The sequence below is a fragment of the Condylura cristata genome, unplaced genomic scaffold (assembly GCF_000260355.1).
Source record: "Condylura cristata isolate star-nosed mole 26May11 unplaced genomic scaffold, ConCri1.0 scaffold00006, whole genome shotgun sequence".
In the NCBI taxonomy this organism is placed as follows: domain Eukaryota; kingdom Metazoa; phylum Chordata; class Mammalia; order Eulipotyphla; family Talpidae; genus Condylura; species Condylura cristata.
In genome coordinates this window covers 8,445,752-8,467,169 of record NW_004567107.1, presented here as the reverse complement: position 1 = coordinate 8,467,169, position 21,418 = coordinate 8,445,752, and the positions used below count along the sequence as shown (strand labels likewise).

The following is a 21,418-nucleotide window of genomic DNA, read 5'->3' as shown; positions in this document are numbered from 1 at the left end:
TAGTGCTTATTAATTAGTTTTATGATGAAGATTTAAGTAAAAGGTGCAAGTAAAATCTTAGGCTGAATCACTGCCTAGAGCATAGTAATGATATTTAACATTATTTCTAAGTTTGGGCTGGGAACCCTGCATTGACACGGTGTTAAAGGGGATATTAGATAACTCTGGTAGGTACGGATTCTGCCATTTCACTGTGCCTGTCTCAAATCCTTAGCTTTTCTACTCCAACTTAGGGAATTAATATATTTTGAAGAGAACTGTACAAAAATGTCCTGTTATCTCCTGAGTTTGCCATGCCATGCCAGTGGCTGATTTTGATTAGCATGTGATGATACACATCCTTGAATGTAAGGAATTTGCATTTTTTGTTCACTATGACCTATTCAGTATTTCTGTCATATCTGGGACTAGGCTGTCATTCAACAAATAATTCTGGAATAAAGAAAATACTGTCCCCTAATGACACATAGGAAAATTTGTAGTGTTGCACGAGCATGCTATACCATTGAAATCTCTATAGTGAGAGACTGTTTTGAAACAATAAACGGCTGTGAGCAAAAAATTAAAAATTAACACTTTCATGCAAAGAGGATATTGCTATGTTTGTACGCCTACTTCTAAGATTTCTACCTCATCTCTTCATCCCTAGCAGACATGAATAACATGAGGTGGGAGAACCAGAGCGTGTCCGAGTTCCTCCTCCTGGGGATCCCCATGCGTCCAGGGCAGCAAGGCCTGTTTTTCGCCCTGTTCCTGGGCATGTACCTGACCACGGTGCTGGGGAACCTGCTCATCATCCTGCTCATCAGGCTGGACTCGCGCCTCCACACCCCCATGTACTTCTTCCTCAGCCACCTGGCCCTCAATGATGTGTGTCTTTCATCTGTCACTGTCCCGAAGATCCTGGCAAACATGCACAGTGACCACAAGTCCATCCCCTATGCTGGGTGCATTTCTCAGATGTATTTTTTAATATGGTTTGGTTGTTTTGACATATTCCTTCTGGCGGTGATGGCCTATGACAGGTACGTGGCCATCTGTCAGCCCCTCCACTACAACACCATCATGAGACCGGAGCTGTGTGTCTCTTTAGCAGCTGCATGTTGGTTCTTCAGTTGTCTCCACTCTCTGTTGCACACCCTGCTCCTGGCCCGACTATCTTTCTGTGGTAACAATGCCATCCCCCACTTCTTCTGTGACCTCACTTCACTCCTGAAGATGAGCTGCTCAGACATCTCCATCAATGAGTTGGTCATCATTATTGAGGGAGGAGTGATTGTCCTCACACCTTTTGGTGGTGTTTTTGGCTCCTATATCCGGATTTGGACCACCGTCCTGAGAGACCCCTCTGCTAAGAAATTCTTCAAAGTCCTGTCTACCTGTGGCTCCCACCTCCTTGTTGTATCTTTATTCTATGGCACCATTGCAGAAGTTTACCTATTTTCTTCTTCATCCACATCTGTTGATGAAAAAATAACTGCTTCTGTGATGTATATGGTAGTCACCCCCATGCTGAACCCCTTCATCTACAGCCTGAGAAACAGAGACATGAAACGTGCTCTGGAAACAGTTGTAAATCGGGCTAAGTTCCTGATGTCGAAAGACTCGAAATGAACCTGTTAATAATCACTCTCTCTACACACCAGCTTCATCAACTAGACTGACTCAATAATTTGGACATTTGCTTAACAATTCTTGGAATACATGTTGCCTGATACTATTATCACAGGTCTTGGGATTCGTGAGTAGGAAGGATGAGAAGTAGAAAGAAGAAGGTGGAAAGTCCATCAGTCCCACCAACTCCATGAAATCCCCACCTTTCTCCATTTGCTTCTCATAGTCCATGAAATGAGGGAGTCAGAAACAATATCATCAAAAATTCTGCTAATGTAAGCGAATTTTCAATTTTTTGAACTGACATTTCCATAATAAACTTGATTACTCAGAACATCATTACCTATTAAGTAGGTTTTATAATAGTTTGCCTGTATTAAATAATTTTGTTTATTGATGCAATTGTGAATTCTTTTATGTTATCAGTAAGTGTTTTAGTTCTTTTCAACAAAGAAAATTTTGGGTTGCTTGAAATGTTCCACCTCTTATTTGGTAATGGTAACAATGAATGTATCAGGCTGTACATTTCAAATTCACATACTCTCTGTTCTCCTGTGGGGCAGTAATACAAAAAAGAAGGGTGAGAAAATCTCAATAAACTCAATTACAGTTTTATGAGTGTAATCATTTTGATGATATGGGTGTGTAAAATTGAATAAATTGGGAAGTGTTTGATTTATGTTGACAATATGAAAATAATATATACAACATATGCAGATGTGATACATTCACATAGAGACATATATTTATAAGATATTGCCATAAAATGTGAATGTTGTTCTGTAATGAAATGCTAATTTTCCTGCTTAGTTTTTTCATTTCTCCCCAATTTTCTGTCTTTACTCCCTTGTGTAAATAAAAGGCTTTACTGAAATTGGTTTCATTAGCAGGTGTGTCATTACAGGTGTGAGGAGAATGTGTTTCAGCTAGAACAGCTGAAAGAATGAACTCAAACAACTTTTCAGGAAGAGGTAAGGGTCAAAAGTGTTGGAGGCTGATTGAAACCAATCATTACCAAACCACCCACAAGAACTAGCTAAAAACTACAGTGGCAATAGAAGGAAAAAGAATCAGAAAATGAAGTAACTGTGTTTATATTTAATAAAAATATATTTTACTAAATCCCCCAATCTGGAACATATTCTACAATAGATAAGGTGAAATAAGGTGAAATAAATAAATTTTCAGAAAAACAAACAAAATTCAGCAGAATTATACAAAATTCAGCAGTGGAAAAACCAAGGATAATGCTCTAGATAAATGTAGCAATGCATGAGAACACTTACAAAATCACAATGAATTAAGGAACAGTGGAAATGTTCATAATATTCGGAAATATAAAAATGAATATTTTCTGAATGAAAAGCATAAATGATGAACAGCGCAATCCCATGAAAGGCCACCAATGTTTCTGTTTTCCTTTCTTTCTTTCTTTCTTTTTTGGTGTGGAGAATTGACAAATCTATTCTAGTAGTTTGAAGACAATGCAAAGAACTTGGAATAGTCAACAATTTTGACAAAAAGGCAAAATGAATCTTTCCTTAATGTATGACCTGATCATAAACCTACTGTAATCACGTCCAACTCATGTTAGAATAAAGATGAAAACGTATGTTAAAGGAACAGAGCATATCCTACAAATAGATCCATGCTGTGTAGACCCCAACATGTCACAGAGAAGGAAGTCTACAGGAACAGGTGTTGAAAGAACCAAATAACCAGAGTCACCAAGATAAACTTCCAGCCAAATCTTGCACTCAATTTAAAATATACAGAAGTAAAATACAAAATAGTGTTGATATAAAATGGCAAATTATAAAAAATTTAGAAGAACACATCGGATAAAATTAGCAATATGAGTTAAGAAATTGGATAAAAGATTTGAAAACAATGCTTCACCAGGTAAATATCAGACATGATCAGACATTGCACATTATTAGAGATCCATTCAATGCAAATTAAAAGCCCAAAGTGTCACCACTGCATCCCAGTAGAAGAGTAAATTTACAGAAATGGTTCTAACACAAGTTTACCAAATATACTGGAATTTTAATCTTGAATACAATGATCAATCTAAGGGTTATGAAGGAGTTCGAACCCTCACACACTATTTGTGAGAATGAAAAATGATAGGTCAGCTTTGAAAAAACAAGTAGTTTCTTAAAATTTGACCATGTACTTATATTTGATCCAGAAATCTATCTTTTAGGTAGATTATTCATTAGGAGCAAAAATCAATGTTCATTCAAACTGATTTATAAATGTACAGCTCAATGTTAATAGATTCAAACAGTGAAAAACCCAATGGTAACCAACAAATGATACACATGAAATATTATTCAGCAATAAAATAATGAATTATTGATATAGCAACTGTGATGTAGTAACATCCTAATGGAAGAAGTCTTCCAAAGCATAGCTCATACTATGTGATTACCTTTATGGAAACTTCTAGAACAAGCAAACTGTAGTGCAAGTAAACAGGTAAGGGGTTGCCTGGTTATAGCAGGAGAGGTAAAAGGGAAGTGTGAAAGGAGGCGTCACAGTGTGGATATGGCCATTTTCAGAGGTGACGGACGGTATCTCTATTTCATTGATATGAGTTTCCAATGAATGCACCTGGAAAAACTGATCAAACTATTAATGCTAATAAATGTGTATTATATAAAAAATAACAAAGGTAAACAGATGAGAGGCACTTAACTTGACTAATCTTAAGCCAATTAGAAAACTTAAAGTTCCATTAAAATTTCCTTAGGAAGACAAGTTTAGATTCAGATGTCTTCATGGGTGATTTTTTTCCAAAGAAGGAATATCTAGTTATTACGTTTCACAATTGGTAGAAACTTATTGTGTGATTATTTTGTTCTGGGTGATTTTTCATTTTATTTACCTTTTAGTATTCTGGATGATCATGTGTAAAATTGGTCACTAAATTATTTTCACTGAATCCTCTGTTCTATGTATATAAAGAGGCACAGAGATTTGAGCTAAGGAAAATCCCTGGTCTCTGTGAGCTCTGCCCTTGACCCAAGGGACAGAGATGGAGAATGATGGAAAATGAAAACTACATGTGGACTAGATACTTGTCTTGGAGATGGCAGGTGTCCTCCTGTATGAGCTGGAGAAGCTGTATTTCAAAGTCTGATGCCCAGGGAGTCCTTACATATGCAGCCCTGTGTGGTGCAGAGTTGGGGTGGGGGGAGTAAGGGGAACATTAAAGACATCCTCCTTTAGAGTCTATGACTTTGGAGATAGGGGAATGAATTGTGTCCCCAGTTCTAGGGCACATTATGCATAAGAAAATTTGGGGGTGTGGACTGAACCGGGCGAGGTGAGTAGGGGAGAACCATGAGAAGGGTCATGCATAAATGCCACTTTCCAAAGAGTCTAGAAGAGCACAGGTCGATCCACATCTACAGGAGTCTGTCTCCAAGTTAAACCCAGCTGGTGTAAAACTGTACTGGCTGAGGACTCATGTTTGTATCACAGACTCATGTTGTGTTGTCAAAGCGGCTTTGAAAAAACAATCAACTGACTGAGTCACTCAACTACCTTAAACTGGCATCAGCATCAATGATTATATTTATCTTTCATTGGAATATGCAATGATAATGACAATACGGGCTGGCACTTATTGAGCATTTGTGTGCTTTAACAGGAACGATCTTGAAATTAATAAAATCTTCATAATGACTATACTTTTATTATCTGCATTTATAGCTGATAAGCAAGACTGAGAGAAGTGACTTTACTCATAGAGTATGGTAACAAGTGAATGGCAGTATCCAGCACCCAGTTTTGTCTGAACAGGTGATGGTGACCTCTGTGTCGGAGGAAACCTAGAGCATCCTGCTTCTCGGGTGAATTATGAGCAGGTCAGTGTTCCCCGATACCTTGGCATGGCTCAAGTGACTTCATACGCTCAATCTCTCCAGCATCTGTGCAGGCTTCTCCCCTGGGTCTGAAAGGAACTGAGAAAGTCAAACCACTTGACCAAGAGCTGAGGGACATTTCCTTCTCCTCTCACTGTTTTATAAAGTGGTGTCCAACTGTTCCTGGTATCAGGGACAGACACAACAAGCTCGGGAGGTGAAGGATTCACAGAGGATGTCTTCATACTATTTGTCACTGGTCTTCCCAACACGAGGTGTGGACTCAGACACTGACTAGAAGAGAAGGTGCCTGATATACAAGGAATGAAACCAGATAGATGGACGGGGGCTCTGGGTGAGCAGTGTGTGTGCGCTCAGTGGTGAGATGTGCCTGACCTGTGGTCTGTGGGTGATGGGGTGCATGGGTGTTCCCTCACAAATATGTCTGTATGTTTGACCTCTCTCTTCTGACAGCAAGAGAGAGTGGAAGAAGGGAATGGAACAAAAAGGAAGAATAGTCAGAGTATGAGGTGGAGAGAGGAAAATGACATGTTATTCTTTCCCCTTCTTTATCCCAAGACACAAGCACCAATGGGGCCTCCATAAAGCATGTGGGAACCACTGCTGAGTCTATCTGTGGTCTCTTCATCAGCCTTTCACCTCAAACATCTACCTCCCTGGTCCATAACCCCCCTTGTTCACCTCTGGTTACTCATCCCAAGTAAGAGAGAAGATGTTCTCCCCAACTGAAGCCAGGAGTTCCTGATTTATCCATGAGCAGCAGGGGAGAAAGGAATTGAAAATTTTTCAGTTATTTGGTAAGAGTGACCTTGTATTTTATTTGAGTTATAAATGCAAGGACTTCATGGGTCAGTCTGTGTGTATATAATGTGTGTATAGAGCGCAGATGTGCGTACTGATGTTTCACATGCAGATATTTTTTTCTGTGGTGGTTACTTTGATTGTCCCAGATCAGCCTGGATCGTCATTCATGGATCATATTATCCATCTTCAACACTGGTTCTCTTCTGCTTTGGGATGAAGGTTCCTGCATGTCTCTGCCACTGTTCAGGTGGATAATGTATGGGAGCTCACTGCCTGCAGCAGGCCACTGGGGTCCAGTCCCTTACATGTTTGCTCTTTGACATTAAGGTCCACCCTGGAACAGGCAGGGAACTACTCCCACTTACAGGGCAATTTTGAGGACAAATGAGGCACTGCACACAGAATATCCAACGTCACGCCCAGCTCACGAGTGGTTCCTGGTGAAGAGAATTTGCGTCATATTGTGTTGGGAGGTTTGCCCTCCATTACTCTGCAGGTAGCACAGGTGGACGTGCAGGAAAGAGGCCTCTCATGTACCTCTTCCAGAGCGGGACCCAGCACCTTGTCACAAGCTCTGTGCATATCAAGGTCTCACTTGGTCCAGTTGGTTCCTGCTTGTTTTCTCAGTGAGGCTGACACAGCACAGGTCAGTGGGCAGCCAGGCCCCACATGGGGGTCCAGACAATGTCCTCTCTGTGGCCATGAACCAAGATAGATCGAGCCCTCAGCAAGGTCATGTTCCTGAGGAGGCCTGGCTGTCCTGATCTCCTGCTTGAGTGAGTCAGTCTAGATTCCTTCTCCATGTGTGTTACTGTGTGTGCATGTGTGATCCTATTCTAACGTCACTGCCAAAGGAAGCTAAAACTGGTTTCAACCTGTGGCCATCTATCTTTTTTAGCTATTGTTTTATGGTCACTTTTGAAATGAAGAAATGATATATTAGTAATGTTTCATACAATCTCTAGATATGTTTTTACTTTTTGAAGTTAAAGTATGTGAGGGCACATTGAAAACTGCATGATGGAAAAGATGGTTGGGAACTCTTGGACCCATGCAGTGACATGATGTCACTCAGCATGTCTCACTTTTCAGAGAGAAAATATACTCTAGGAGGGATTCAATATTCATATAGGTGGCTTCTCTCAGATCTATGTTGTCAATCACCTGCTGTACTTAGGAGCATGCATCTTTGCACACTATGGAAATGTTATCTTTTGTTCCTCATAGTGAAGAGTTATTTTAATGCTGACTAATTAGTGCCTTGATGAAGATTTAAGGAAAACATGTAAATGTCTGCCTAGTGGAGGTTGATGATAAAACAGGACGTATCTTTAAGGTTGGATTGGAAACCCTGGGTAAACATGGTGTTAAGGGAATATTAAGTACCCCTGACCAGTAAGGAGAAGGATTCTGCCATGGCACTTTAAGCCTGTCACAAATTCTTAGCTCTTCTACACAAGTTAAGTAATTAATATTTTGAAGAGGCAAGTGCAGAAATCTCGGTCCTGCTTCTCTCCTGACTTTGCCATGTCCTGCTAGATTTTGACTTTGATTAGCATGATATGATGGTACATAATCCTTGAGAATTAGGACTTTGCATTTTTTATTTCTGTGCCAAACTAAGTATTGTGTTGTATCTGGCTAAGGCTGTCATTAAATAAATAATTTTGGTATAAAAACACCTGTTCTTTTTCCACAGAAGGAAAACTTGCAGTACATTTTGAGAGAGAATTTCAGAACACTATTCAGAGAATCAACAGGTGTTAGCAAAAATAAATGAAAATGAACACATTGAGGAAAAGAGGATATTGCTATGATTTTATGACTAATTTTAGGATTTCTACTTCACCTCCTCATTCCCAGCAGGACATGAGCAGTATGAGGCAGGAGAACCAGAGCAGTGTGTCTGAGTTCCTCCTCCTGGGGATCCCCATCCTTCCAGAGCAGTGGGGGGGTGGTGGTCCTTCTTTGCCCTATTCCTGGGCATGTACCTGACCATGGTACTGGGAACCTGCTCATCATCCTGCTCATCAGGCTGGACTCGCGCCTCCACCCCCCCCCATGTACTTCTTCCTAAACCACTTGGCCTTCAACGATGTGTGTATCTCATCTGTCACTGTCCTGAAGATACTGACAAACATGCACAGTGACCACAAGTCCATCCCCTATGAGGGTGCATTTCCCAGACTTATTTTTTCTTATTGTTTGTTTGTCTTGACATATTCCTTCTGGCAGTGATGGCCTATGACAGGTACGTGGCCATCTGTCAGCCCCTCTCCACTACAACACCATCATAAGGCCAGAGCTGTGTGTCTCCTTAGTAGCTTCATGCTGGTTCTTCACTTGTCTCCACTCTCTGTTGCACACCCTGCTCCTGGCTCGACTGTCCTTCTGTGCTGACATTGCCATCCCCCACTTCTTCTGTGACCTCACTTCACTCCTGAAGATGAGCTGCTCAGACATCTCTATCAATGCATTGGTCATCACTATTGAGGGAGGTGTGAAATTGTCTTCACACCTTTTAGTGGTGTCTTGGACTCCTATATCTAGATTTGGAACACTGTGCTGAGAAAGCCCTCAGCTAAGAAATTCTTCAAAGTCCTGTCTACCTGTGGCTCCCACCTCCTCGTTGTGTCTTTATTCTATGGCACCATTGCAGAAGTTTACCTGTTTACTTCCTCATCCACCTCCAGCATTGAAAACATAACTGCTTCAGTGATGTATATGTTCATCATCCCCTTACTGAGCCCCTTCAGTTACAATCTGAGAAACAGAAATACGAAAAGTGCCATGGAAACACTTTTTAATGGAGCTAAGTTCCTTATGTCAAAAGACTCAAGATGAACATGTTAATAATCACTCTCTCTGCTACACACATCAGCTTCATCAACCAGACTGACTCAATGATTCTAACATTTGCTTAACAATTCTTGGAGCTGATGATTCCTGATTGGCCTTGGGTGAGCCTTCAATCCCACCAACTCCATGAAATCCCAGTCGCCTTCCCTTGAGTCCTCACAGTCATGGAAGGAGGGAGTCAGAAAGAATATCATAAAAAATCATTCTAATGCAAGTTGAATTTTCAATTTTTAGAATTATGACATTCCCATAATAAACTTTTGATTACTTATAGCTTAATTTCCTCTTATGTTGGTTTTATATTAATTTACCTGTATTTAATACATTTATTCATTGATGCAATTTTAAATGTTTTAAGTGTGTAATTCACTACAAAACAGAAATTTTGGGGGATGCTTGAAATATACATCTTATTTGGTAGTGTTAACAATAAATATATGCTTATGTAGATAATTCATCAAGCTGTACCTTTCAAATTGATACACTTTGTGTACACATTAGGCAGTAGCACAAAAAGGAGGTGTGAGGAAAACACAATGAACCATAAATCACAATTTTATGAGTGCAATCATTATGGTTATGTGAGTGCATAAAATGGTATAAATTGGGGAGTGTTTATTTTACAGTTAATATATGTGACCTTGGCAATGTGAAATAATATATATAATACATACACATATGATACATCCTATAATATACAGAAATACATATTTATATCACCATATAATATGAATGTCGTTTTGGTAAAGAAATGCTTCTAATTTTCCTACTACTTTTTTCATTTCTCCCAAACTTTCTTTTACTCCCTCACGGAAACAAGTCTTTACACAAATTCTTAACAGACATCAAGTTCATAGTCATGTATGTGAGTAGGAAGTGCTGGTGTGGTAACCTTCCTTGTGTTAAGAGCTAGAAGAGTGAACACAGTAATTTTCAGGCAGAGGTGATGGTCAAAGACGATGGAGACTGACTGTGTCCAATCATCACCACATGAAGCCTCAAGAATTAGCTTATAAGCAAAAGCAGCAATCCAAAGATGAAAGAATCAGAAGGAAAAGGAACATTATTTTTATATTTCATAAAAATAATTTTAGTAATCTTTACCAACCAGGAATAAATTCTACAAAAGAGAAGGTGAACTAAGAAATTTGCAGAAAATCATTCAAACAAAATTTAGCAGAATTACACTCATGGAAAATCAAAGGTTATGCTCCAGATATAACATGATGGTTATTTAAAAATTCACAGTGAATTGAGGAATAAATTTTTCATAATATTGGCAAATAAAAAATAAATGATTTCTAGATCAAAATCATCAATAATAAGCATTGCAATCCACACAAGTGTGACTAACTGATTTTTTGAAGAGATGCAAAGAATCTAAATTACTCAAAACAGTTTTGACAAGAAGATGTGATGAATGTTCCCCTAAAGTGTGAGCTGATTATAAAACTACTGTAAATACGTCAGACTCATGTAAGAATAAGGATGAAGGAAGAAGAGAGCCCATAAATAGGTGCATACTGTGTAGACCAGATGATTCACAGAGGAATAGGGCATCAGTGGGAGAAATACAGTCTACAGTAATGGGTATTGAAAGAACCAAGTACCTAGAGTCACCAAGACCAACTTCCAGCCAAATCTTACCCTGAATGTAAAATACAAAATAGTGTCAATATAAAATCTCAAGTTATAAAAATTTTAGAAGAACACCTGGGATAAAATTCAGTGAAGTGGGTTAAGAAATTGGGTAAAAGATTTGAACAACTGCGTCACCAGGTAAAAATCAGACATGATTAGATGCTGCACTTGATTAGAGATCCAGTAAATGCAAATTAAAATCCCAAAGTGTCATCACTGCATCCCAGTAGAATGGTAAATTTACAGAACTGACCATAACACAAGTTGACCAGATCTACTAGAATTTAAACTTAAAACATTGATCAATCTAAGGATTATTAAGGAATTCAAACACACTATTTGTGGGTTAAAAATAATAGGACAACTTTGAAAAATAAGTAGTTTTTTGAAATGTGACTATGTCTTGTATTTGATCCAGCCTTCTCCCTTTTAGGTAATTATGCATTAGAAGAGAAATTCTATGGCCATTCAAAATTGGTTTACAAATGTACAGCTCAATGTTAATAAATTCAAACTAAAAACACCAGTGATAACCAACAAGTGAAACACATGAAATTACTTAGCAATAAAAGAATGAATTATTGATATAGTAACTGTGATGTACCTTAAAGTAACATACTATTGAAAGAAGTCTGCCAAAGGATAGCCTATATTATGTGGTTACCTTTATGGAAACTTCTAGAACAAGCAAACTGTGGTGTAAGTAAACAGATTAGGGGTTGACTGGTTATAGAAGGAGAGGTAAAAAGAGAAGCGTGTAAAAGGGGTCACAGTGTGGACATGGCCATCTTCAGGGGTGATGGATGGTATCCTACTTCATTGATATGATAGTTTCCTGATGAATGTATCTGGGAAAACTGATCGAACTACTCATTTTAATAATTGAGGCTTATTGTGTATCACATAAAAACTAACAAAGGTAAACAAATGAGAGGCACTTAATGTGAATAGTCCTAAGCCAATTAGAAAATTTAAATTTCCTTACAAAGACAGGTTTAGGTTCAGATGGCTTCATGGGTGATTTTTTCAAAGAAGAAGGAATATCAAGCTATTATGTTTCACAAACAGTAGAAAACTTACTCTGTGATTATTTTGTGCTGGTTGATTTCTTATTTCATTTACCTTTCAGCATTTTGGATGATCATGTGTAAAATTGGCCACTAAATTATCGTCAGTGAATCCTCTGTTCTATGTATATAAAAAGGCACAGGAAGATCTCTGGGTCTGTGAGCTATCATTCCCTGCCCTAAGAGTTAAAAGATGGAGAACGAAAACTACGTGAGGACTAGATACTTGTCTTGGAGATGGCAGGCGTCCTCCTGTGTGAGCTAGAGAAGCTGCATTTCAGAGACTGATGCCCAGGGAGCCCCTGTATGTGCAACCCTGTGTTGCCTCATGTTGGGAGGTTGGGGGGAGCATTACAGACACATCCTCCTTTTTAGAGGCCCATGACTCTGGGGACATGGGAAGGAACTGTGCCCCTAATTCTAGGGCACATTATATGCATGAGAAAAATTGGGGATGTGGACTGAACATGGCAAGGTGAGTAGGGGAGAACCATGAGAAGGGTCATGCACAAATGCCACTCTCCAAAGGAGCAAGAGGAGGCAGAACCCTCAGCCTGCAGTGTGTGTCACCAAGTTACACCCAGCTGGTGTAAAACTGTGCTGGCTGAGGACTCACGTTTGTGGGAATTCTCATGTTGTGTTTGGTGGAAGTAGCTTGGAAAAGTATCGATTGATTTACTGAGCCCCTCAACTGCCATGACTGGCATCAACACCAATGATTATATTTATCTTTTGCTGGACTATATAAAGATAATGACAATATGGACTGACATTTATTGGGCATTTATGTGCTTTAGCAGGAATGCTCTCAAAATTTTAATACAAGCTTCATCATGACTATACTTTTTTATCTGCTCTATAAGTGATAAACCAGACTGACAGAAGTGACTTGACTCATTTAGGATGATAACAAGTGGGTGACAGCGTGGAACATTCAGTGTTGTCTGAACAGGCGCTGGTGACCTCATGCTGGAGGAAGGGTCAGTCATCCTGCTTCACTTGTTGGCCTATGAGCAGGTCAGTGTCCCCTGATACCTCAACTCTGCTCAAGTGACTCCACCAGCTCAGTCCCTCCAGCCTCTCTGCAGGCTCCTCCCCAGGGTCTGATAGAGACTGAGACAGTCAAACTACTGTCTTCCCTTAACCAGGAGCTGAGGGACCTTTCCTTGTTCTTCAAGTGTTTTATAAAGTGGTGGTGTTCTCCTTGCTGTTCTCTGGCATCAAGACGACACAGCCAGCTCAGGAGGCGATGGACTCACAAAAGATGCCCTCTGACCTTTTCATGCTGGCCCTCCCAGAAGAAGCTGCGGACCCCAACACTGACTAGAAGGTGCCTGATGTAACAAGGAATGACACAGGCCAGATGGGCGGGGGCTCTGGGTGAGCAGAGTGTCTCTGTGCTCAGCGATCAGATGTGCCCCCCCCCCGTGGTCTGTGTGTGATGGGGTGCATGCATGGGTGTTCCCTAACAAAATGTCTGTGTTTGTGACCTCTCCCTGATGTCAGAGCGTGGGAGGAAGGGAAGAGTAGTGAGAGAGACTGAAGACAGAGTTGAGAGAGGTCAATGACATACTATTCCTTCTCCCTCTTTACCCCAGGACACAAGCACCAACGGGCCCCCATGAAACATATGGGAACACTGCTGAGTGTGATCTGCAGTCTCATTCACCTCAAACACGTACCCCCTCGTCCTTAAGCCCCACAGGTGCACCTCTGGCTACTCATCACAGGTGAGTAAAGAGACTGAAGAGTTAAAGAGCGAGAATGTCTTCCCCGCTCTGGATCCAGGGGCTCCTGCATTTATCCACCATCAGCAGGGAAGAGAGGAGTTGAAATTTTTACAGAGTATTTGGTAAGTGTGCTGTTGTATTTTATTTGAGTTATAAATGCAAAGCATTTCAGAGTTTAGTGTGTGTGTGGAGTGTATATGTGCTTTTTGATGTTTAATTTGCAGATAATTTTTCAGTGCTGGTAACTTTCCTGTGGGCCCAGCATCTCACTCACAGATCACATTATCCAACACTAGTTCTTTTTTTATTTTTATTTTTTTAGATTTACTTATTCATGCATGCAAGAACTGAGGTACAGGCCAGAGTTGTGGGGGTGAGAGGGTTCACCAGGGACAGAGTGGGGAGCAGAACAGGTGGATTGACCAAAATATACTGTTGAGCAGAGCAGAGGGTGAGACAGGAGAGGTCTGCTGCACCTCTCCTGTGGGGATCAGCTCACTGACCTCGGTGATCTAATTCGGGTTCAGATGGCTCTGATAGCTTCACAGTGCTGAGGTTTAACCCCTTGTGCCACGAGGGAGGCCCTCAACACCAATCCTTTTCCACTTTGGCATCAACGTTCCTGTAAGTCTCACCACTGCACAGGTAGGTAATGGATGGGAGCTCACTGCCTGCAGCAGACCACTGGGTCCATCCTTAGCTGGCCCTTACATGCTTATTCTCTGACATTAAGGTCCACCCTGGTAAAAGAGGGGTAACTAATCTCACATACAGTGCAATTTTGCGGACTGGTGAGTCACTGAACACAGAATATCCAGCGTCACACCCGGCTCACGAGTGGTTCCTGGTGAAGAGAATTTGCGTCATATTGTGTTGGGAGGTTTGCCCTCCATCACTCTGCAGGTAGCACAGGTGGATGTGCAGGAAAGAGGCCCCTCACATACCTCTTCCAGAGCAGGACCCAGCACCTTGTCACAAGCTCTGTGCATATCAAGGTCTCACTTGGTGCAGTTGGTTCCTGCTTGTTTTCTCAGTGAGGCTGACACAGCACAGGTCAGTGGGCAGCCAGCCCCCACATGGGGGTCCAGACAATGTCCTCTCTGTGGCCATGAACCAAGATAGATCGAGCAAGGTCATGGTCCCTAAGGAGGCCATGCTCCCCGCTTTGTTGCTTGGTAGGTAAGACTAGATTCCTTCTCCACTTGTGTGTGTGTGTGATCGCAACTCTAACCTCACTGCAAAAGGACACTGAATCGGGAACATACCTGTGGTCATCTGTCTCTTTGGCTGATTTTTATGTCACTTATAAAATGAAGTAATACTACCTTTGTAATACTATCATACAACCTCTAGATATGTTTTTACTTTTTGAAAGAGTATGTGAGAGCACTTTGAAAACTGTATGACAGTAAAGATGGCTAAGAGCTCTTGGGCCCATGCAGTGACTTGATGTCACTCAGCATGTCTCACTTTTCAGAGAGAAAATATACTCTAGGAGCATTTGATATTCACCCTAGCGGCTTTTCTCAGATCTATGCTGTCAATCACCTGCTGTACTTAGGAGCATGTACCTTTGCACACACTGGAAATGTTATCTTTTGTTCCTCATAGTGAAGAGTCATAATAATGCTGATTAATTAGTGCCTTGATGAAGATTTAAGGAAAACATGTAAAGTCTGAGGCCAAATGTCTGCCTAGTGGAGGTTGATGATAAAACAGGACGTATCTTTAAGGTTGGATTGGAAACCCTGGGTATACATGGTGTTAAGGGAATATTAAGTACCCCTGACCAGTAAGGAGAAGGATTCTGCCGTGACACTTTAAGCCTGTCACAAATTCTTAGCTCTTCTACACAAGTTAAGTAATTAATATTTTGAAGAAGCAAGTGCAGAAATCTCAGTCCTGCTTCTCTCCTGACTTTGCCATGTCCTGCTAGATTTTGATTTTGATTAGCATGATATGATGGTATGTAATCCTTGAAAATTAGGACTTTGCATTTTTTACTTCTATGCCAAACTAAGTATTGTGCTGTATCTGGGCCAAGGTTATTGTTCAATAAATAATCCTGGAGTTAAAAAAAAATGTCCTCTGATTCCATGGAAGGAAAACTTGCAGGATATTGATAGGGTGCTATACCATGTGCTCTATAGTGAAAGAAGTTTAGAAACCATCAATAGGTATGAGCAAAAAATATAAAAATGAACACACTCAGCAAACAGGTTATTGCTGTGTTTGTATAGCTACTTCTCCTTTACATCCCGGCGGAGACATGGACAGGATGAGGCAGGAGAACCAGAGCAGCGTGTCCGAGTTCCTCCTCCTGGGGCTCCCCATCCGTCCAGGGCAGCAGGGTCTGATCTTCGCCCTGTTCCTGGGCATGTACCTGACCACGGTGCTGGGGAACCTGCTCATCATCCTGCTCATCAGGCTGGACTTGCGCCTCCACACCCCCATGTACTTCTTCCTCAGCCACTTAGCCCTCAATGATGTGTGTCTTTCATCTGTCACTGTCCCTAAGACCCTGATAAATATGCACAGTGATGACAAGTCCATCCCCTATGCTGCGTGCATTTCCCAGACTTATTTTTTAATATTATTTGGTTGTTTTGACAATTTCCTTCTGGCAGTGATGGCCTACGACAGGTACGTGGCCATTTGTCAGCCCCTGCACTACACCACCATCATGAGGCCAGAACTGTGTGTCTACTTAGTAGCTGCATGCTGGTTTTTCAGTTGTCTCCATTCTCTGTTGCACACCTTGCTCCTGGCCCGACTGTCCTTCTGTGCTGACAATACCATCCACCACTTCTTCTGTGACCTCCCTACACTCTTGAATATCAGCTGCTCAGATACCTCCATCAATGAGTTAGTCATCTTCATTGAGGGAGGGGTGATTGTCCTCACACCTTTTAGTGGTGTTGTGGGCTCCTATATACGGATTTGGACCACCGTCCTGAGAGAGCCCTCAGCTAAGAAATTCTTCAAAGTCCTGTCTACCTGTGGCTCCCACCTCCTCGTTGTGTCTTTATTCTATGGCACCATTGCAGAAGTTTACCTGTTTTCCTCATCATCATCCATTGATGAAAACATAACTGGTTCTCTGATGTATATGGTTGTCACCCCCTTGCTGAACCCTTTCATCTACAGCCTAAGGAATAGAGATATGAAACGTGCCCTGGAAACCCTGGTAAATCGGGCTAAGTTTCTTATGTCAAAAGACTCAAGATGAACCTGTTAATAATAATTCTTTCTGCTGACACACACCTGCTTTCATCAACCAGAATGACTCAATGATTCTGACATTTGCTTAATAATTCTTGGAGTAGATGACACCTAATGCTATATCTGAGGTATTGGGGGTGCAGAGCAGGCAGGATGTGAAGTGGCAGGAAGGAGGATGGAAAGTCCTTCAGTCCCACCAACTCCATGAAATCCCTGCCTTTCTTCATTTGCTCTTCAGTCCATGGATGGAGGGAGTCAGAAAGGATATCATAAAGCTTCTGCTACTGTAAGTTGAATTTACAATTTGTGGAACTCTAACTGCCCATAATAAACTTTTGATTACTTACTGCTTAATTTCCTGTTATGTTGGTTTTCAATTAATTTACCTGTATTTAATAAATTTGTTCAATGATGCAATTTTGAAGGTTTTCTGTTTATATTTAAATACTTAGTCCTTTTCAAAAAAGAATTTTTTCTGGAGTGCAGGTAATGTTCCACATCTACATCTTATTTGGTAGTAGTAACAATGAGTATACACTTAGGTAGAAGTTCATCAGGCTGTACGTGTCAAGTTCATACACTTTGTGTAAGCATGTTAGGAAGAAACTCCAAAAGAAGGGATGAGGAAAAACTCAATAAACTCAGTTACAATTTATGAGTGAAATTATTATGGTTATGTGAGTACATAAAATTATATAAATTGAGAAATGTGTATTTTACAGTTAATATATGTGACCTTGTCAATATGAAAATAACACACACACACACATATATGTGGGCTATATTCACATAAACATACAAAGATATAAATTTATAAGATATCACCATATAATGAATGCCATTCTGGTAAAGATATGCTCCTAGTTTTCCTACTTGCTTTTTTCATTTCTCCCCAATTTTCTGTCTTTTACTCCATCAGGGCAACAAAAGGCTTTTATTACATTGTTATCAAGCATAGTTGTGGGTGTGATATGAAGGTGCTGACATTGAAAATTTCCTCGTTTTTCATGTGCTAGAAGAGCTGGAAGAGTGAACTCTGCAACATTTCCGGGCAGAGGTGAGGGTCAAGTGGTGGAGACTGCCTGCGCCCAAGTGTCACCAAACTAAGCCTCGAGAATAGGCTGATAGGCAGCAGCAGCAACACAAGGAAGATGGAATCTGAAGACAAAGTAACGTAATTTTTATATTTAACTAAAATAATGGAATACAGTCTACAAAGGAGAAGGTGAAGTAAAGAAGTTTGCAGAAAAAAGAACTAACAAAACTCAGCAGACTTGTGGTAATTAAAAAATTAAGGGTAATGCTCTAGATATAGCAGTGATTATATGAAAATTCTAGAAAATCACAACAATTTGTGGAACAATAAAATTTTCATAATACTGGCAAATATTGTATAAAATACTCTATAAAAGTACTTTTTCTGAATCAAAACCATCACTGATAAGCAATTAAGCAATGCAATCCCATAAGACACTTATCAGTGCCCCCCCCCTTTTTGGGGGTATTTGTCAAATAGATTTGGTTTTTTGAAAGAGATGCAAAACCTGGGTTACTCAAGATAGTTTTGACAAGAAAACATGATGAATCTTCCCCTCCAAAGTATGAGCTGATTATAAAACTACTGTAAACAAGTCAGAATCATGTAAGAATAAGGATGAAAAAATAGGTCCATGGAACAGAAGAGAACCCTTCAATATACTGTGTATACTTTGCAGACCAGATGCTTCAGAGGAACAGGGCACCATTGGGCGAAATGCAGTCTCCAGTAAGAGGTGTTGAAGGAACCAAGTACCTTAGGTGAACTTCCAGCCAAATCTTACCCTGAATGTAAAATGCACAGTAGTAGAATACAAAATAGTGTTAATATAAAATCTCAAATTATACAAATTTTAGACGAACACCAGGGATAAATTCAGTGAAGTGGGTTCATAAATTGGGAAAAAAGATTTAAACAACTGCATCACCAGGTAAATATCAGACATGATTAGATGCTGTGTCTGATTAGAGATCCAGTAAACACAAATTAAAATCTCAAAGTGTCATCACTGCGTCCCAGTAGAATGTGAAATTTACAGAACCGACCATGACACAAGTTGACCAGATCTACTAGAATTTTAAACTTAAAACACTGAACAATCTAAGGGTTATGCAGGAACTCAAACTCTCACACACTATTTGCGGGAGTGAAAAATGATAGGACAACTTTGAAAACATAAGTAGTTTCTTGGATTCAAACAACCCAATGTTAACCAACATTTGATGCACATGAAATATTATTATTACTATTTAGCGATAAATAATGAATTATTGATAAAGCAACTGCGATGCACCTTAAAGTAGCATACTAATGAAAGAAGTCTGTCTGCCAAAGGATTCCTTTTATGTAAACTTCTTGAAGAAGCAAACTGTAGTGAAGATAAAGAGGTTAGGGGATGCCTAACCAGGAAAGGTGAAAAGGGAAGTGTGGGAGAAGGGGTCACAGTGTGGACACAGCCATTTTCAGGGGTGACAGACTGTATCCCTACTTCATTGGCATGATAGTTCCCCATGAATGCATTTGGCAAACTGATCAAACTATTCATTTTAATAATCAAAAGCTTATTGTCTAGCAACTAACAAAAGGTAAGCAATTGCGATGCAGTTAACTTGAATAGTCCTCAACCAATAAGAAGATTTAAATTTTCATTAAAATTTCCTTACATTGGCCCTCCCTGGTGGCACAGCGGGTTAAAGCACAGCACTGAGAATCTAAAGCCGCTTCCACATGAGTTCGATTCCCGCCTGCCCCGGAGGTGACCACATGGCGTGGCAGACCTCTCCTGACCCGCCCGCTGCTCCCCTCAGCAGTGTACTTCGTTGATCTGCCTGTTCTGCTCCCCACTCTGTCTCTGGTGAGGCCTCTCGCCGCCCCTGAGCCTCTGGCCTGTACCCCAGTTCTGTATGCATAAAAAATAAATCTTTAAAAAAAAATTTCCTTACAAAGACAAGTTTAGGTACAGAGGTCTTCATGGGTGATTTTTTCCAAGTATTTTCAATGAATAATGCATATCAAGTCATGTTTCACAGTTGGTAGAAAGATCACTGTGCAATTATTTTGTTCAGTTGATTTCTTACTTTATTTACTTTTTAGTATTTTGAAAGATCATGTGTAAAGTTGGCCATGTGACTAAATTATCTTGACCGAATCCTGTTCTATGTACATAAATGAGCACAGAGAATTGAACTAAGAAAACCCCTGGTCTCTATGAGCTCTCCGTACCTTACCCAAGAGTTAAAGATAGAAAATGAAAACTACATGTGGGCAAAGATTTCTGTCTTAAGGGATGGCAGGCATCCTCCTATCTGAGTTAGAGAAGCTGCATTTCAGAGATTGAGGCCCAGGGAGCCCCTGTGTGTGCAGTCCTGTGCAGGACTAGATATGGGGGGGGACAGGGAATGTTAAAGACACATCCTCCCTATTCATGGAGCCATGACTTTGGGGACATGGGAAGGAATTGTATCCTCAGTTCTAGGGCATATCATATGCATAAGAAAAATTGGGGTGTAGATTGAACTGGGCAAATGAGTAGCAGAGACCCTTGAGAAGGGTCATGACAAAACACCCACTTTCCAAAGAGTCTTGAGGAGCACAGAGCCCTCCAGCCTGCAGGTGTCTGTACCAAGTTAAACCAAGTGGGTATGATCTATACTGGCTGAGGCACTCACGTTTGGATCACAGACTATGCTGTGATGTGGAAGTAGCTCTGAAAAATAATGATCAATTGCCTGAGTCACTCAACTGCCTTGACTTGGTATCAACATCCATGATAATTTTATCTTTTGCTGGAAAATGCTGAGATGATAACAGTAAGGGCTGACAGTGATGGGGCATTTCTGTGCTTTAGCAGGAGTGATAATGAAACTTTAATAAAGCCTTCATAACTATCATACCTTTATTATCTGTACTTTATAAGTGATGAACAAGACTGAAAGAAGTGACTTTACTTATTTTGGATGAATAATAAATGAGTGTCAGGGTCCAGTATCGGGTTATGTCTGACAGTTGCTGGCGACCCCTTGCTGGAAAAAGGCCAGGTCCTCCTGCTTCTTGATGTGATGATGAGCAGGTCAGTGCCCCTGATAGTTCTCTCTGACTCACGCGCCTCCATACTTCAGTTCCTCCTGCCTCTATGCAGGAGCCTCCCCAGGGTCTGATAGGAACTGAGGCAGCCAAACCACTGTCTTTCCTTAAGCAGGAGCTGAGGGACCCTGCTGAGTCCTCCCATTGGTTTATAAGTCCTCTCAGTGGTGACCTCCTGGCTGTTCTATACATCAGGGACAGACACAGCCAGCTCGGGAGGCAATGGGCTCACAGAGGATGCCTTCTTACTATTTCGCTGATCTTCCCTGCAGAAGCTGAGGGCTTAGACACTGATTAGGGGCCTGATGTAACAAGAAGGGTCACAGGCCAGAGCAGGTGGGGGTTTCTAGGTGAGCAGAGTATCTATGCTCATAGGTCAGATGAGCCACTCCTGTGGGTCTGTGTGCGAAGGAAGTGGAAGATGTTCCCTCACTAATATGTCTGTGAGTGTGACCTCTCACTTCT

At 40.8% G+C, this 21,418-nt stretch overlaps 2 protein-coding genes and 1 pseudogene across 2 annotated transcripts; all 3 read left to right on the top strand.

Annotated features, from left to right (window-relative positions):
* The first annotated feature begins 663 nt into the window (after positions 1-663).
* On the top strand, positions 664-1,614 carry LOC101627090 (olfactory receptor 1J4-like). Its single transcript, XM_004677926.1, has one exon. The coding sequence runs from the start codon at positions 664-666 to the stop codon at positions 1,612-1,614; it is 951 nt and encodes a 316-aa protein (XP_004677983.1).
* A 6,578-nt stretch (positions 1,615-8,192) lies between these two features.
* Positions 8,193-9,158, top strand: LOC105853276 (annotated as a pseudogene).
* Positions 9,159-15,880: 6,722 nt separating this feature from the next.
* On the top strand, positions 15,881-16,840 carry LOC105853275 (olfactory receptor 1J4-like). The gene has a single exon (XM_012721224.1). It carries the CDS (start codon positions 15,881-15,883, stop codon positions 16,838-16,840), a length of 960 nt encoding a protein of 319 aa, XP_012576678.1.
* Positions 16,841-21,418: the final 4,578 nt, after the last annotated feature.

Coding starts and splice junctions, on each gene's coding strand:
- LOC101627090 (XM_004677926.1), top strand. CDS start 664: ATGAGGTGGGAGAACCAGAGCGTGTCCGAGTTCCTCCTCCTGGGGATC.
- LOC105853275 (XM_012721224.1), top strand. CDS start 15,881: ATGGACAGGATGAGGCAGGAGAACCAGAGCAGCGTGTCCGAGTTCCTC.